Below are 18284 nucleotides of genomic sequence, written 5' to 3'. Positions count from 1 at the left end.
TTCTCAAGATAGTAACAAACAAAAGGCTTGTCGATGACAATCCCATGGAAAGACAATACGGCACCATTGTTTTAAGGGAAATTCTACTGTTGTATGACAGGTGAAGTTTGCAAGAGAAACCTGTGGGAATTGGTGATGATTTGTGTTAGAAACTTACATTGATGTCACATCGACTATCAACAGAGGGGCTAGTAAGAGTTAGTTTTACGTTTAACGAGATCGAAACGAGAGCGCATTCGACGCTCTGATTGGTCAGCGCGCATAAACCAACCAATCAGTGTGCCGCACGTGCTCTTGTTTAAACGTAAAACAGCCCTCGGATTGGTTGGTCTATTAAATGAGAGCGTTGTGAATGTATCAATCACGTTATACGTTTTTAAACAAACTCATGCTAAGCCGTCAGTGCAATAATGTTTGGTACAATACGACTATAAAAACTTCACGTATCTACCTCTTAACTGCTATTTCTTAAAGGCGAAGGTAGAGTATAGCTAATTAATATCCCTAGTAGTTCCTTTAGTTAAATACTAATTATCATACAATACATGCCATTTTCAACCTTTGTGCTACCATAATAATTTCTAAATCTAGTTATAGCGTCCCCTTTGGGGCATTGCCCCAATTGACTTAGGATCTCACACGAAATGAATTTAAAATCGTAGGACATAAGCATACTTGTACCTGCGGGTAAAATCTGTTTATTAATATAATATTGTTTCTTTATAATAGTTTTTATAGACGACTTGTTCAAAATACCTAATATATGCAATTTAATTCCAAGTAAAACTACGCTTTAATAATAAATAAAAGATTAATTTGATAAGATGAGCGTGTGAAACTGTGGACAAAATTTACATACAAATACAATGCCTTTACTTAGCGTAAGTAGATATTAATATAGCCACAATATAAGATAATTTAGTATTATTTTAGTATTATCTTATACTGCGGCTAAAAAGTATTTGAAAATCATAACCTTATAGGTTAATGTATCATAAATAGGGATAGGTTCTAAAATTACCATGGTCGGCCACAGCCACAATTTAATATTTAGGTATTCATGATCTAAATGACGAACTAAATAGATTTTTTCATACCCCGTCACCATCCCTAAAGAAACAGTCACTAAATCGGATCACTGAGCAAGTGAGCAATGGATACTTTATCTTATTTTCTAAGAAAAATCACTTTTTTTAAAACACTATTAGGATTTTCTCCAGTGTCATGAGTGCGTTTACAAGCATACAATTTCACATACACATGCCACCCAGACGCGAAACAACAATTTTTGGACACAATTCTCACAAAGAGTTGCTCCGTGTGTTGATCGAACCCGCTACACGTTATGCCGCAGCTGGTTGCCCAGCCACCGCGCTATCCGTGCAATCAAATATATTTTGTTTATCTCTAGCAGGAAGAGAATCAGAATCCTTTTCCAGTGCGTTATTTAATATTTTTCCATTTAGAGTACTTATTCCCACCATTTCACTGTAGTCTGACCGGACATTCCACATACCCATTATGTCCCTAGACTACTCAGGTACCAGGGAATTATGAATCTCAACGTATGTAGGTATTACACACGATGACGTCACGGTCAAGTGCACTGACCACTGTCGTTACATCACTACCACTGAGAATAGTATGGGAATGATTAAATACTAGGGATGTGAGGAAACTAATTGGAGATAGTACTAACAAAGGAGTGGGTTGGACCAGTACAGACGTGGCTGGTTGGTTTTGAATAGGTCTAAGTTCCCTTGGGACTTCAAGAGGTAGACTGACCACTAGTCCGTTACTTCATTCGGTTCACATAGCTCGTAATAGGACTATGGACCTCCTAAATAAAAGGGTTTGCTATATCGCTTTGCAGGCAGGCTGGAGATCGGTGGTGTAGTTCTTTACCTCAGTTAAATCGGACACAACTGATGCAGTATTCAGTGGCAGCAGTTTTAGTAGTAGTAGTAGCAGAATATATATATTTTTTTAAACGTTGCCCCACATTAGGATTTTCTCCTGTGTCATGGGTGCGTTTACAAACATACAATTTCACATGCACATGACACCCAGACCCGAAACAACAATCTGTGGATCACACAAAGAATTGTTCCGTGCGGGAATCGAACACGCGACACGTTGCACGGCAGAATATGAACGTATTGTTTGCAAATATCTTTATGATTAATGTTGTATCATCAGCTCATCATTCATGATACACATAATATCATCATCGTTCATAATGGTCGGAACATCCCACACCCATATTTATAACCATCAGATTCCAAGAAATCAGCAGACCATGAAATTATAGTGTAAAAGATGGCTGTCAAACAAAATGTCCAGTGTAACTTGAACTCCGTAGGTGGCGCTAGTGGTGAAAAAGATCTGTCACAAAAATGTTGATTCCGAATTTGGCCACAAGTCAGTTAATTTTGGACGCTTTAGTTGTCTTGGATGATGAAGTCATTAAACTGTAGTTGCTAGAATAATAAATATTACGATTAATATTATGGAAACAATGGGCAGTGGGCTTATTTGAGAATTATAACCGTAATAACAAAGTTCGTAGATACGTCACAATTAATGAAATACTCTTCAGCAAGATTACAGATGAAGCGACAAGAAAATCTTTTACTAACCAGTTTACGATCCTATAACTTACCTGAGTTTAAAAATAAAAATAAGTTTTGTTGTTAGCAGCGACAAGAAAATATTTTATTATTTCGGATCATAATCTACCCCTGTTCCAAATGTCATTTCGATCCCTTCAACCGTTTTGACGTGACAGAGTAAAAACAAATAAACATACAAACTTTCGTATTTACAATATTAGTAGGATAAAGTCACCTTAAAAGGATGATGGTGGAATTCCTAAAACCATCGCAAAATATAGTTCAGTTGATCTTATAAATAATCTACCTGACCAAAATATCACAACTTAGTGTTTTATTACACTCCATATGCCTAAGTATGAAACAAAGAAATTAGCCAAACTTAACTTATAAGTTATAACTTTAAAATATAAACGATCGATGCAATAATTCCAGCTTCCTTTTACGGTGAGGACCTAATGCGTTTCCATTGAATGCGTAGGCGCAGGATTTGGACGGTGGGAAGCATTTTGTTTTAAAGATTTACTAAAGTAATAATTTAGTAATTGGATGTGGTTTTTCTATGAACACAGCAATTAATAAGTAAAGCATTAGATTTGTATCGTACACAGTGCGTACACTCTCCACTAATCGTGTTATCCCATGCCCTGATGGGCATGATGATGGAAACCAATAGATAATTTCGGTTATCAAAAACTGTATTTCAAAGAAAATTATTGTTTGTATTTGTTTGAACGTGCTAATATCCAAAACTACTGGTTGTAATTAAACAATATTTTGTGTTGTATGGACCATATATTGAGGAGGGCTATATAGCCCTCATTGTAGCATATGCTACAATACATAAAGCCGAGCAGTACTCGAAACTGCGCGGGAGTAGCCAGTCATTAACATTTGCTCAGAAAATTATTTTCAACTCCTTTCTATCTACGCGTCAGCTTGTTATCTCATGATTAAAATCATTATAATCCGGATTTAATGAAGAAGAAGCAATACCGCTGCTATTTGTAATTATCGTTGGAGATACGTCAATTATTGGACGTACGTGGAATGCCGTTTGTAACCTAGATGCTACAGGCGACACGCGAATAGAGATTGGACGACACGAGACTTTTGTAAAACCATTGTTTTCGTACTGCACCTCTGTTGAGTCTGTTTTTACTGTCATAAGAGAAAGATGAAAGAATGCATCTCTGTTTGGAGTCGACTATTCTGACTGAGACTAGTAAAATGAAGATCTTATTATACTTTATGCGGACTGCCTAGCGGGTTACCGGTGCTCCGGCTTGAAAAGCAGGAGTAGGAACGGGATGGTTTTTAGTAAGTAAGAGTCTGACACCCCCTCTCGTCTCGTCCAGGGCGGGAGAAGTCATTGGATGATTTTCCCTCTTAAAAAAGCACATCCATAATTATCTCATTCAAGTCCAAAAATTCCCAGATTTCGGATTAGTTACAATTAATATGTATGTTATGTATTATTTTATGTGAACGTGGGTTGAGGAGTCGGCAGCCACTCAGCAAGTGCGTTAACCTTGTTTTAAATATATTTTTTTTATTTGTTACTGCCTTACTGGTAACCGAATCGGTTGATTTTTTAACTTGTAGCTTTTACTAATTTTTAATTAGGGTTTTTTTTTATTTTGTCGAAATAGTTTCTGTAATAAAACGGCTTCTTGAATTGTCCTCTCCCTTGAATTGGTACGGAGAGCCATATTGCATGCGACAATATGTGCATTATATGACATTGTGTGTACCTACTTCTACCAACCGTTTCGGGGATAAAGGTGTAACAGTATTAAATAAACTACGAACAAATCCCCACCTACTTGCCAAGCTCAGGACTCAAACCGGCCAGTTAACTGTAACATACACATGCACAGGGTTGTCAAACCAGTAACAACCGGAACTTGGTAATGACAGCCCTTACCGGACGTGCGCCGGCGCAGGTCTAGCTTATGGTAAATATTCACCGTTCTGGATCATTGTTAATTAAGTCTTTGTGTTAATAACCTTGAGAGATACGTAAAAAATTGCATAAATACAATATCATAGCTTTATACCACCGATTTCAATTTACTATAAGCTACATTATGGGTTAAATGTTGGAATAATAAGCTTCTTACCTTCATCATCATCATCATTATCATCAGGCTGATATCGTCCACTGCTGGACATTGGCCTCTCCAATGGCACGCCACTGCGCTCGACCTCAGCTCTACGCATCCAACCACTATCAGCCACCTTACGGATATCGTCACTCCACCTAGCTGGAGACGTTTGCCTAGACGAGGTCTCCACTCCAGGACACGCCTATTCCGACGGTCATCGGTTCTTTAACGCATATGACCGGCCCACTACCATTTCAGCTTGCTAATCCTTTGAGCTAGGTCGGTAACTGTAGATCTCTGTCGGACCTCGCCTTCAAAGTACTCAAATAATTGAGCGTGTTCGAAGATTCGATTGTGATCTAGTTAGTACAAAGGTACGTTTTGAGCCGAGGTCGCACTCCACTGGGTTCAGTCTAATAACATAAGTCATCAGAAAGTCTGTGAATTCCGAAGATTCGAAGGTCAACTTGGAAACGTCACACATTACCAGTATATATGGGTGCAAAATTGCAATATCTTGGTTAAAAAGAATACTGAGGAGAAAATCTACAATATAAAAAAAGGTAAAAAAATAAACATTTTACTGACTTACCTTATAGAACAAAAACGCGTATTTTTATAGTAACTTTCGTGAGACATACTAAATTAATTTTTATATGTTATCAGCTTACTCACGTAACTATTTGACGAGGAACTCGACTAGTTTCATTGCGGCGATTCGACAATCGCCACGTCGTGTGTCGCGGCATGAATATGAGCCTCTAGCATGGCTTGAAACTAGTCGAGTTCCTCGTCAAACAGTTACGTGAGTAAGCCGATAACATATAATAATTAAAAACGCGTATGTTATAGTAATCTGATCAGGAACTCTATATAATATTCCGTGAACAGAGTCACATGTTATGTTGCTTCGATAGCCGAATTGGGAATGAGGAACGGAATCCTCATCACGTGTCACCTACACCAGGAGATAGATATGGGTTGTCTATAATATGACACACACACACGTCATGCGTCCGCATGTTAAATGCAAATCTTTATATCTATACTCTATACTGATATATAAAGCTGAAGAGTTTGTTTGTTTGTTTGAACGCGCTAATCATCGGAACTACTGGTCCGATTTGAATAATTATTTTTGTGTTGAATTATTCCAGGATGGCTATAGCAGATATGATACTCAAACTAAAGCATATATATAGTACCTACGTAATGCGTGTGCGCACGTCTTGGTTCCTTCCTAATATGGGTGACAGGAAGCGAGCTTTGGCAGCCGGATGCCGTCCACTGCCATTGCGTATTCGTAAATATTCTTAGTATTAATATAATATGCGAAATATTCTGTTATACATGATATATATCTGTGTTTCTAAGGATCAAAACAACTTTGTACACAGCTGCGCTTACACACACGAGCAGTAGACCCAAATGATCAACAAAAAAATGTCGTTAAATCCTTTAATATTGTGTTTTAACTATCGAGCGTCGTCTTTATTTACAAGAGTTACTTCCTGTACCATAGATAGGGCTTTGTTCAATATTATAAACAGCAAACTGTACATTAGTTTATAGCTTTTATGTACGTCCCGTGTCGAGAACGTCCTCCGTTTTGAAGTCGGTTAAAAAAGTTACGGTGGCTGATGCCCAAATAGTAGCAGATTCGATTTACGCGATACTTGTGAGTAATCTAGAAAATATCCACAAGTTGTTGGTTAGTGACTAGGTGCGCTGCGCATGCGAAATTATTTAATTTTGTAAACACACCCACAAATTGCATAAATAGGGTTAGCCTTTACTTAAACTGTTTTTACCCGGCAGCAGCGTTCTCTGGCATTTTTATAAGGGGTGAAAATTATCCAATGACTTCTCCCGCCTTGGGCGAAGTGAGAGCCAGTGTCAGACTCTTACTGATAAAAACCACCCCGTTCCTACTCCTGCTTTTCGAGCCGGAGCCCCGGTAAACCTGCTAGGTACTCCGCAGCTCTGGATCAGGCATCAGCCCTTCTAATCTTCAATCCAACTACGATTGACATTGTGAAATTTCGTGCTCTTGAGTTGACACTAACGCCCGTCAGTATTGCGTGCATATTACATAAATTAAATGTCAATGTCAAAGTCAAACGATTGGAGTTGTATAGTTTTGACATTGAATAATAATTGAAATTTTATTGGATTGAAATTGCATTGACATTGAGATTGGTCTAAAGAGCAAGCGCCCAGGTCCCTTAGTCGGCTTCACCCGCGAGATAAGTTGGAATGGTGGCAAATGTATTCCCTGCCGTGGCACCATGCCGTAAAACAGATAATAAACTTGTCATCATCATCGCGCATTTTATTCCCGAAGGGGTAGGCAGATGTGCACATTACGGCACGTAATACCGCTATACAATGCACACGTTTCACCATTTGTCTTATAAATCCCATGTAATAGGGGGTAAGCCTATTACCATATACTGGGCATAATTCCAGACTGCGAGCTACTGAGAAATTTTCGTAAAACCGGTACCCCAGTGATACTTTGGGGAATCGAACCCGAGACCCCTTGTCCGGCAGTCACTCTTGCGACCACTCGACCAACGAGGCAGTCATAAATAAAGTTTTACCTAAATGTTATGAATAATCCTGCTATTACTTTACCTGCTAAGTGACACGAAGATCGGCAACGTTGCCATTTTGGTTCAATATCTGAAAATAAATAAAAATGTTTTTATGGTAAACGGCTTATATCATATTATGGTCATCAAGATTAAGTGTGTATACCAGAAGTCAGGAAGGGTGTTAAATGTCAATTGCTAAATTTAACCCAAACAAAATCCGCATACCAACTATTTACTGTCTACCTCAAAAATAAAGGGGGTTATCCATATAAATTTCCAAAAAGTACTTTTGTGAACTAATTAACAAAAAGTAGGAGTAAAAGTAGCATGTCGCTCTACATCTCGTCACTTACTTCACTTAAAGAGATATTTAACTTATAAAAACTTTAAGATTAAGTATAGATATACTTAGACTGGAATTTGCCTACTAAAAATAGATAGTAAATAAGCTTAAATTTAAGTTTCCAAATAATAATAAAGCATATAGTACAGTTCTGCGACTACAAAAGTAAAAGCTACTTATAAAGTAACAAAATCTACTAACCTATAGTTATTCAAAACATAATCAACAACAATTACACACAACACTTAAAAACTTCACATAAATACGCATGCGTTCACGGATACTAAGTAAACATCAACAACTTATTTTATCATCAACAACACTACTATCACGAACGCATTGAATTAATTCTTTATACGAACAATTTAAAAAATGAATACGTCACACAGACGCGCGTCTATGACGTGCCATCACTACTCTATGGACAAAAAGCGCGCCAGTTTATTTTTATTGGAGCTCTTTGCATGGGGTTGCGGTCGCTATAATTTAGGGCAATAAGTGGATAGAATTATCGGATCCGCGCATGCGTGGTGGTCTCGGCGTATAAGTACGCAAATAAGTGAGTGTTCTGTGAACTAGAAATAACGATATCGCGGGAGGGATGCAAATTGTACGGCAATACTGCACATTGCCGCGTAATTGCATAGTTTCATTTGTAAGGTACATGAAAGCCCGTTGTGTTACACTTTTTAACTGATTTCAAAAAAGAAATTGGTTCTCAATAAGTATATGGCGGATACATCCAGAAAGATACTAGGTACTCCCCACCCTAACCAGTCACCCTCTAAAAACCGAGGATAATAAATCTGATACTCAACAAAAAGTCCAAAACGATACTATAAATCGTAAAAGTAGAATCGGATACCGGATAAAGCAATGTCCATAACCTACACCGCCACGAACTTAATAGCATTTCTTGTTCTGTTATTTATATACATAATACATATATTTTTCTACCGACGCGTGCCACTACCTACAGGTCATCAGGAAGCATGCTTGGCCAAGCATAGCAGGACTTAGACTTGTGATCGCAATGAACACAAACTGGTGGCATCGTATTAATAAATTAAATTGCTAGTTCATAATACTTTTTTTTTATAACTTTACGCCTTTAATCCCCGAAGGGGTAGACAGAGGGTGCACATTATGGCACATAATGCCAATGTACACCCACATTTCACAATTTATGTTGTAAGTCCCATGTGGTGGTGAGCCTATTGCCATGTACCGGGCACATTTCCAGACTCCGTGCTACTACTGACAAATTTTCGAAATACCGAAAAATGCCCAGTAATACTTCGCCCGACCCGGGAATCGAACCCGAGACCCCTTGCCCGGCAGTCGCACTTGCAACCACTCGGCTATCGAGTCAGTTTATAATACTTATACATTGTTTTTATCAGAATAGCCGGTAAACGAGCAGATGGATCACCTGATAGTAAGCAATCGGTACCGCCCATAGATACACGAAACACCAGATGCGTTGCGAATGCATTGCCAACCTTTTGGACGGTTTAGGTATTTGAGGATTGCTGGGGAATTGGGGATCGGAGAGTTTAGGGAGGGTGATAATTGGGCCTCCAATAACCTCAACCTCACAACGAAACACAAAGCAAGCGTTGTTTCACGTCGGTTTTCTGTGAGATTCCGGTCGAGCCGGCCCATTCGTGCCAGAGCATGGCTTTTCCACACTTACCTATATTGTGATAATTGAATAAGGTCCTATTAAATAATACATACAAAATACTGCCTAGAAAACACTTTGAGTTTAAAACTGTAAAATGTTTGTATGACTTGTGTGTATATTAACAAATTAAATACCATGGGAGCAAAAGTGACCGGCACTAGCGGAGGATTTGCCATCAACAGATTTTTGTTGGCAGTCAAAGTCTTAAACAGGATCTGTGCCCTAGTACGAGTTTGCATTACTTTTAACGAGATCGAAACGAAAGCGCGTACGATCTGATTGGCCGGCGCAAATGAACCAATCAATCAGAGCGCTTTTGTTCAACTATTTCGTTTTCGTTCAACTCCAAAACAGTCTTTAACACCGGGATTTCTGGTGGACTACGAGCTTTCTCAAACATATTAAAGTGTTACGTTAAGGTTCAACAACGGATTATTATGTATGAGCATTCAAGAAAATCCAAAAAAGGTCATTAATTACATTACTCATAAGAAAGTATACGCTCTGCGGAGCAGGAGCCATAGTCTGCTACTATATACTATACTTACCCTTAACCATACATTCAAGCTTAAATCATATTCAATGAATATGAATCGCTTAGTGGTATAAAAAGGTTTTAATCACAACAACTTAATCACAGACACGTTGACATGTACAAACAAAAAAATAAGTACGTCAAAGTTACCTCACCTTACCTATATATAATAATAGATGTTATATAAATAGAAACAAGTTACATTATTTATACTACGATATGATATACACTAAACAGCAATGGTACACGCCGGCTGAGGTGGCAGTCCACAACGTTGCGTCAGATTGTTGGGTTTCGTTGAATGGGAAAGTTTATAACTTGACGCCCTGGCTCGAAAATCAATTTCGAAATTGTATGTGTCCCAAGTCATGTTCCTGTTCTGTCAAAAATTGGTTTTGTAATAATTGCGTGGAGTATTGTCCCTGTTTTAAGCAGGGCTATTTCTTTTGCGATGGAAAGCGGGTAATGTACTATTTTGTTTTTGATGACACCGTTAGCAGTAGCCAACAAAGAGGATGTATTGTTTAATCTGAGGGTGTATCTAGATTCTAGATAGGTTATAAGCGTTCAGAAAGTGGCACATTAAAATGTGGACAATTGGCAACGTGTTTGTAGTATGGGACTGCATGTTGGAAAATAGAGAGGAGTGTGGTTATTAACGTCTCGCGCTCCCCGTAAAGTGTCATGCATTGTGTTAAAGGGAAATCCCGCCATAACATCTGCTCTTTGTATTTGCTTCAGAACTGTAACTTATCATTTAGCTTAAGATGACTACTTCTTTCATCCGATAAATTTTATTTGGCTCGTAATTTTATAAGATAATATTTTATAGTATTATTATATTATCTTAAACAGAATTTTACTTTTATTTGCAGTTGGCTATGACCATTTTGGCGTATGCAGGTAAAGACTTGAGTCATTGGTTTAAAAACGGGGAATGGGTAAATTACATCCATCCAGTGACGGGCTCTGAAGTGACTCACCGTACACACGGGCATACTTTCCGTCAGCCTGTAGTACCTTCCACAAGATGGCGGCCTTTGGAAGAACCTTGGTGGGACGGGGACAAATATGTGGTGGGTAAAGCTACATCCAAAACTAGACCTATCAGGATAACGAATACGTTAACAGGTAACTATAATGTTTTTTTTTTATGAAACACGCCGGTAATCGAGCAGACGTACCTATTACCTGATGGTAAGCAATCGCCGCCGCCCATGGACACTTGAAACACCAGAGGCGTTACAAGTGCGCTGCCGGCTTTTTGGGAGTTAGGAATTTAAGAGTTGTTGTTCGGGAATCGGGGATGGGAAAGATTGGGAAGGTGGGAATTGGGCCTCCCGTAACCTCACTCATACAACGAAACACAACGCAAGCGTTGTTTCACGTTGGTTTTCTGTGAGGCCGTGGTATCACTCCGGTCGAGCCGGCCCATTCGTGCCGAAACATGGCTCTCCCACATTTTGGTGAGACTTTCTCGCTACTCTTCTATCCTACCTGAACAGGAAATATTTAACAACTGTTTACTGTTTAAATTAACTTTGAATTTGTTTTTTATCTCACTGATCAAATATCTACATTAGGTTCAACAGTAACCCTTGAAGTATGCTCTGAAGAAACGATTTATGAGATCATGATGAGATATTTGCCGCATAACAGTCATTTACTGTCATACACTTGGCGGTACATGGGCAGAGGGCTCTGCCTTAATAAAAACTTAGAAGAGAACGGCATACCAGATGAAAGGGATAGATTTAGCGACGTAGCTCTGCCAGAGAATATTCACATACCTGCCATTTTAATTTATTATAACGACGACTTGACTGAAGGTAAGAACTGGATTTCATTGTGACAATAGAAGAAAATGTTGCGAGCCCCTTTATGTTCTGCAAAAAAACCGACGAGCATGTATCGCGGCGAGCACGAGTTGTAATGCTCTGGGGCCTTAGTCTGCTATTACAATTGTGTCAGAATGGTCGATCATTGAGCAGTGCAAGAGGGACGGAACTACGTAGGTTGTATAGCTCCTTCCCTCTTGAACTGCTCAATGATCGACCATTATGACACAATTGTAATAGCAGACTAAGGCCCCTGTTCGCGTGCGTAGTGCACTCAGTTCGTCGTAAGTCTAGAGTATTTTAATCAATAAATATCTTTCCTAAATTAATTTTGACTTGCCTGCACGGTTGGCGCGGTGGCTGGCAACTGGCTGCCGTGCAAAGTGTCGCGGGTTCGATTCCCGCACGGAACAAGTCTTTGTGTGATCCACAGATTGTTGTTTCCAGTCTGGGTGTCATGTGCATGTGAAATTGTATGTTTGTTAACGCACCCACGACACAGGAGAAAATCCTAGTGTGGGGCAACGTTTTTCTAAAAAAAAAAAAAACTTGAAAAAAAATGAGAATAATGCTGTGTGCAAATTTTTAGATCCTCCGAGAGACGAGTGCTTCTGTACCGAACCCAGTTGTGTTCTAAAAAGACCAGAGAGATGTTTCAAGGCCTGATCTCAGTCACATTACAAAGACGAACAGAATGGTTTTATTATTTCCTATATTATTTACAAGTTTCTTATAAATACAAATTATAATGTGCGTACCTTAAGTCTTTCTTTTATTTTAGTTTCATCTAATATGTGTAGCAGTGTACATAAGAATACACGCATACTTAAGTTGTCGTTATAATTGTTAAAAGTTCCCCACGGTTTCCCTGGGGTCCCATCATCAAATCCTAACCTGGTAGAAATGGGACCACCTCGAAAATATAACCTTTCCAACAGAAAAAAACAAATCATACAAATCCGGCCGCAAACGTCGGTGTAATCGCGAAATATAGATACACACACACAAAAATCCTACAGACGAATTGAGAACCTCTTCCTTTTTGGGAAGTCGGTTAAGAATTAAACCTAATGTTGAAATATTCAACATTTTAGGTTTTGTTAAAAAAATCCCGAACTAACTACAAAAACGAAACGTAAGTAAATAAAAAACTAGTACCTACATAGTTCGATTTCGGTTTTTTTATTTATTATGAGTTCTGTTGTCGATTGTATTCAATGGGTCTACCTAAATGTTATGGAAATTTCATCTTTATGCATTTTATGTCAAGTGCAATAAGAGTCAAACATTACACTTCCCTTGTAAAACATAGTTGTCAAACAAACATTGTACAAAGAAACAAAGATCTTGACGTAAGAAATTTGGAATCCAAAATATCATTTCTAAGAAACAAGCAGTCTGTAACAAGTAAGCAGTCAGTACCATACTGTGTACCGTCGTGTCTGCCAGTCCTCTGTCATTCGGCAACAAGCAACGAACCATGTAAGTGGAATATTATAATCTAGATACTCTCTTTTTTTTAAATACTTCACTATGAAAATAAATAATGAAATTTGGTTTTATTTATCATAGAACATAGTACACAATAATCGCCAAATTAACATTCATAACATGTATTCAAAAGTGTTTTCAATACGGAATTGTTTAAAATATCGGGTAAACAGTTTAATTGATTCTCCACCAGAGATGTGCTATGAAGTTATGCTACGAAGATTTAATAACTATACTGTGAATCTTTGCTAGCTGTGCGAGTAAGATGCGCCTCAAAGTAGCGATGCGCGGCTCGAGTATACGATTTATCGATAGTAGGGAAGCCATCCATAACACACATCTTTCCATATAAAAACATACCTTAGCTGAGTCCGTTTCCACCAGTGCTGAGCTATGTGTACCAATGAATATGATTGGTGGATCCCAACACACAGCAACGTAGTATAGCATTTCTCTGGTAGAAAAGCATCCTAAGAGTAGTCTAGCACCAAGAGAGAAGCGGGGTGGAGCAGGATGGAGCGCGGAGGCTTACACACGAATGTCGCCGTACGGTTGGCAACACTCGTGTGTATTTAAATCGCATTAAAGTGTTGCCTAATTGATACACAATTGTAAGGTACACTTTGGTATACTAGAATTAATGTTAGTTAATTCAAATAAATTGTTCGAAGCGGATTATCGTTGAAAAAATATTTTTGTGTGTCGAATTAAGAAACAATGTATAAAGTGGTATGTATGGTACATACCACTTTATACATTGTATGATTGTACCTAAAACAAGAGGAGGAAATAATCATAATACAATATTAGGATGCCCTCCCCGTCTCGAAGACCTGTGCACGCTGTTCTGTTTTATTTCTTTTAATGATACCATAACGTGTGGTCTGACTGAGAGAACGCGTGTTGCTGGGCACTCACGCACCAGACGATACTAATAGACAAAACAACTCCGATCCACCCCGCTCCACTTCAGTGGAAACACATACCTCTTTTACAGCTCAGCCCCGCTCCGCTTCAGTGAAATCGCAGTCTTATAATCTAAGAGCTACTAAACCCTCCAAGTAAAGTTCGTCTTGTAAGGCTAGTAGGATCATTATTTATAACAAGTCCAATTGTCGCTGCAAAACATCAGTTTTAAATAGGTAGGTAACCAGGTACCAGGTAATCATAATCATGCTTTAGGAATATGATCTTTCCACGCATTCAATAGTCAGTTTATACTTGTAACGTATACCTACCCTGATTGTAGGTAGGCTATACATGAAGAGGACGAACTTTATTCGAAGGGTTCAGTAGCAGGTAGATCTAAGACTATTACACCAATCCAGTCGTAAAATTTAAGTCAAACCGAATATTATTATCAAAAGTGAAACACCAGACGTTACCAATGTTATGTAGATAGTAAGTACCTGCGTTGTCTGTTTCAGGTTGGCAGCTGAATCACTGCTCATGTCTATACTGTTGGCTAATAGTCTCGCTATTAAGTTAGCTTATGATCCGATAGATTATGGAAAATACAGTGCCACATATGAGATGGGATTCATGGATGCTGCTATTGCTATAGTAGAAGTAGACATGTTGGCAGATCAACCTGGCGTTGGAGTACCGACACTTCGCGGTTTAGGTGTCGCGTTCGATTACAACAGAATCATCACATCGTATAACTCCATGCGACCTTTTGTTTTAACCGAAGGATCATTTGAAAAGGCTTATGCTGTAGTTTTAAAAGGAAGAAGTTTCAGTACACACAATCGGACATATCATCATGACCTTGCTGTTTACAAAATTGTGTGCGGACGTCAACCTATATATGTAGACAACATTCCCGACCATTTGTGGTTCGACAAAATTAACCAGACCTCGCCATATCACGACTTGTTCGTGTTAAGAATCGATGGAAATTTAACTAGAAAAACAAATGCTTATAGCCATAAGAATCCTTATAAGGAGGGTCAGTATTATGCCATAGACGATTTTAAACAATCATTGGATGGGCTATATCTGAATATGGTTTCGCCCGTAAAAAAATTCTATGGTAAGATAAATTTTGGTTTCTATTATTACGTGCCAAACAAAAAACAGCACGAGGTGGAAATCTCAACATCAACATTAAAGGTTGACATAGGCCGTTGCCTGTTTGCAATACCGCGTATTTGGGGATATTTTCTTTGCATCGAATATTCCGTATATTATAGATTTTTATCTGGCGCAATATTATTACTCAATGGAGAGGTAATTGGAATTGGCTCCTTTCAATATTTTGCAGAAGCTACGAATAGAATTCTTGTGTTCACTGATGTAAGACCATATCGTTTTAATTTATTTTATGCCTGTACAGAACTCGAAACCAGTGGCACCGCGGAAAATCCACTTAAGAAAAAAATAGGTAAAACCTAAAACAAAGAATTAAAACTAAAAGACATAAAATGACTATTATAAGAACTAACTAGTAGGTTAGAAGTCGGTGCCATAAGTTCTAAACAAATACATTCATATGTAAGTTGTTTACAATTTTGTGTTTATATTTTTTATACCGTATGGGGACACCTCTTATGACTTAATTTAAACTACATATTTGTTATCATCTTGGCAGACAATTCACGAAAAATGAGCGAAATAGGCCCAGTAGTTAAGCCAAAAAGAGCATTATTCTCTTTGAGCTAATTTGAACACTACAATTCATACTTACAGCATTATAAAAGCCGCGTTGCATGTCTGTAACATTCCTAAACAAGGTACCTACATTACAGCTCTTCTGTGGTCAAGAAACATGAAGCTGATTCTACAGAATTTAAGACTAGATTAATTTCATTATTTATTTAGTTTATTTTTTTTTAATTTTCTTTCTCGTTGAAATATTTATTTGTATTATGCTTCTGTAGACGAGTACTACTTGTAGTTTCATTAAATCATATGAATGATCTCTATACTGTATAAGTTTACTAGCTTCTGCCCGCCACTTCGTCCGCGGAAAAATTATTGTTTTAACATAAGATTACACTCGGCGCTATTGTAGCTTCATATTAGTAAAAGAATTTTTGGAGTCGGATCTGTAATTTCGATGATTACCGAAACTCTCTTGTCTGCTCAAGGTTAGTCCCTTAGTCGCCTTTTACGTACCTTCGGGTTGAAATGGTACGATGATGTCATTAAATAATTTGTGTCACATATCAATCAATTATAATCTGCTTCAATTACATCAAATACGTACCAACGAACGAACGTAGGTACATTCAAGTTCAGTACCTATTTAATTTAATGCTTTTCTATATACACTATTTGAGGTGGTATTATTTTCCGGTAATAAAATAATTTGTTTTTCGGATGATCCAACTCGTGATAGACCAACATATAATTGCCCATGAGAAAAACATTCTTGTCGCAGGTCTATGCCAACCAAGGAGAATGTTTGTCCCTGGGATTTGTTAATAGTCAGGGCAAATGAAACACCAACTTACGACACCGTGGGCATAATAATTCGAGAGGATCATCAATCCGTGGAAAATCTTAACACCGCGATTCAGAAAACCGGCCAAGTGCGAGTCAGACTCGCCCATGAAAGGTTCCGTAGCAGCAAGTAGATGACATAATATAAAAGTTATAAAATATTTGATGATAGTTTTGTCGGACTGTACACTAGTTCATAAGTTTTTTAACATGTACCTTTTATTAAATAATAATATAATAGGTAATAACTTGGTTTCATATAGTGTCTGTATGAACGACAAAGTTATATCTGCGGTTTTTTGAAAATGTTTTATTTCTTAAAAACTAATATTGACATCTCGTTCAAACCAATTTTCGTTGAAGGTTCCATTGAAATCTGCAGCGCATATTTTTTTTAGTTTTCTCACTCTCTTATTTTAAAAGTTAGAGGGGGAGGGACACTCCTTTTTCCACTTTGGAAGCGTCTAACTTTTAAACGATTGATTTTGACGAAAAATGGTTTCAGGAACCTTAATGTCTTAATGTTAGACAGACAGACACATACAGAAAGTCATAGGATACCATGACACGCCGTACCACACCGGCTTTTACGGTAAAGTAAAGATTTTGAATGAAACTAGGTATATTTATAACGCTTTGATTGAACTTATCTTTATGGAATTCTGTGTATAATTTTATTGTAACTTTCGTGAGACATACTACATTAGTATGTTATCAGCTTACTCACGTATTTGTTTGACGAGGAACTCGACTAGTTTCAAGCCATGCAAGAGGCTCATATTCATGAGCAGCATTCCGCGACACACGACGCGGCGATTGTCACGCTGCTACTGACTCGTCAAACAAATACGTGAGTAAGCCGATAACATAATAATTAATTCTGTGTATATCGATATTTCGGTGCTCTGGTTACTTTTATGTATACCGACCAGGCTATAGCCTGATTTTTTATCACCAGCCAATTTTTTTCTGAGAGTTAGATATCATTCAAACATTCCATTTTAAATAAAAAAAAAATACAGCCGACTTCACTGAAAAAAGACGGTAAAAAAAATCATTGAAAGGACCAAATTAACTTTGATTTCGAAAGTCGGTGTTTCTCATTATTGTTTGTTTCTTATTTAACACCGACCTCCAAAATAAAAGTTATTTTGACCGTTTTAGTGTTCTTTTTAAACCGATTTTCTCCAGTGAAGCAGTTTATTTTTTTATTTATTTTTTTCTTAAAAGTTTTTTTTAAAGGAATGTTTGAATGATATCTAACTCTCAGAAAAATTTGGCTGGTGATAAAAATCAGGGAGCCTACTCTAATTCAACGAACGAACGAAAAAACTTCGCAGATTGCATACTACAATTCTATTTATTGCGAACTTTCGTGAACAAAAATGAACGAATGAAAGGAAGATAAATAAATAGGTTTTGATATGAAATTAAAAATAAAACGTTATTTCAAGTTACTTTTAGTAAATCAATAAGACCTACGGCCGAAGATTAAACGAAACTTCGAATTCGAGAACCGGAGTAGGCCCCCAGGCTGTATATTTGAGTCCCGTGAATGTCGCTTTACATCTGACGCTGACTATTTATGTTATTCTGTAAATTGTGATTTGGGATAATTTGTATATA

The 18284-nt window shown here is 37.7% G+C and overlaps 3 protein-coding genes across 3 annotated transcripts in view; 2 read left to right on the top strand and 1 right to left on the bottom strand.

Moving 5' to 3' along the window:
- LOC118267022 (TNF receptor-associated factor 4) overlaps nt 1-7405 on the bottom strand; it is a 99938-nt gene extending 92533 nt beyond the window's left edge. The window contains exon 1 of the mRNA XM_050702804.1: nt 7358-7405. Within this exon, the coding sequence (XP_050558761.1) occupies nt 7358-7392 (35 nt within the window). The 5' untranslated portion in view covers nt 7393-7405. The remainder of the gene's footprint in view (nt 1-7357) is intronic.
- Nucleotides 7406-9997: 2592 nt separating this feature from the next.
- Nucleotides 9998-12483, top strand: LOC118266996 (cytochrome b5 domain-containing protein 1). The gene is made up of 4 exons (XM_035580695.2): nt 9998-10344; nt 10758-11013; nt 11466-11711; nt 12310-12483. Exons 1-4 carry the CDS (start codon nt 10102-10104, stop codon nt 12384-12386), a joined length of 822 nt encoding a protein of 273 aa, XP_035436588.1. The 5' UTR covers nt 9998-10101; the 3' UTR covers nt 12387-12483.
- A 487-nt stretch (nt 12484-12970) lies between these two features.
- On the top strand, nt 12971-18242 carry LOC118267142 (uncharacterized). Its single transcript, XM_035580952.2, has 2 exons — nt 12971-13202; nt 14639-18242. Coding segments are annotated over exons 1-2 (972 nt in total). The 5' UTR covers nt 12971-13200; the 3' UTR covers nt 15609-18242.
- Nucleotides 18243-18284: the final 42 nt, after the last annotated feature.

The sequence above is a fragment of the Spodoptera frugiperda genome, chromosome 23 (assembly GCF_023101765.2).
Source record: "Spodoptera frugiperda isolate SF20-4 chromosome 23, AGI-APGP_CSIRO_Sfru_2.0, whole genome shotgun sequence".
NCBI classification, from domain to species: domain Eukaryota; kingdom Metazoa; phylum Arthropoda; class Insecta; order Lepidoptera; family Noctuidae; genus Spodoptera; species Spodoptera frugiperda.
Note: the sequence above shows the minus strand (reverse complement) of the source record. Positions and strands in the feature narration are given on the sequence as shown.

Bases quoted from the DNA above. Each gene is read 5' to 3' on its own strand.
- LOC118266996 (XM_035580695.2), top strand. From the start codon at position 10,102: ATGATATACACTAAACAGCAATGGTACACGCCGGCTGAGGTGGCAGTC. The intron at 10,345-10,757 runs GTAATGTACTAT...TTTTATTTGCAG, and splicing joins TCTTTTGCGATGGAAAGCGG to TTGGCTATGACCATTTTGGC. The intron at 11,014-11,465 runs GTAACTATAATG...TATCTACATTAG, and splicing joins GATAACGAATACGTTAACAG to GTTCAACAGTAACCCTTGAA.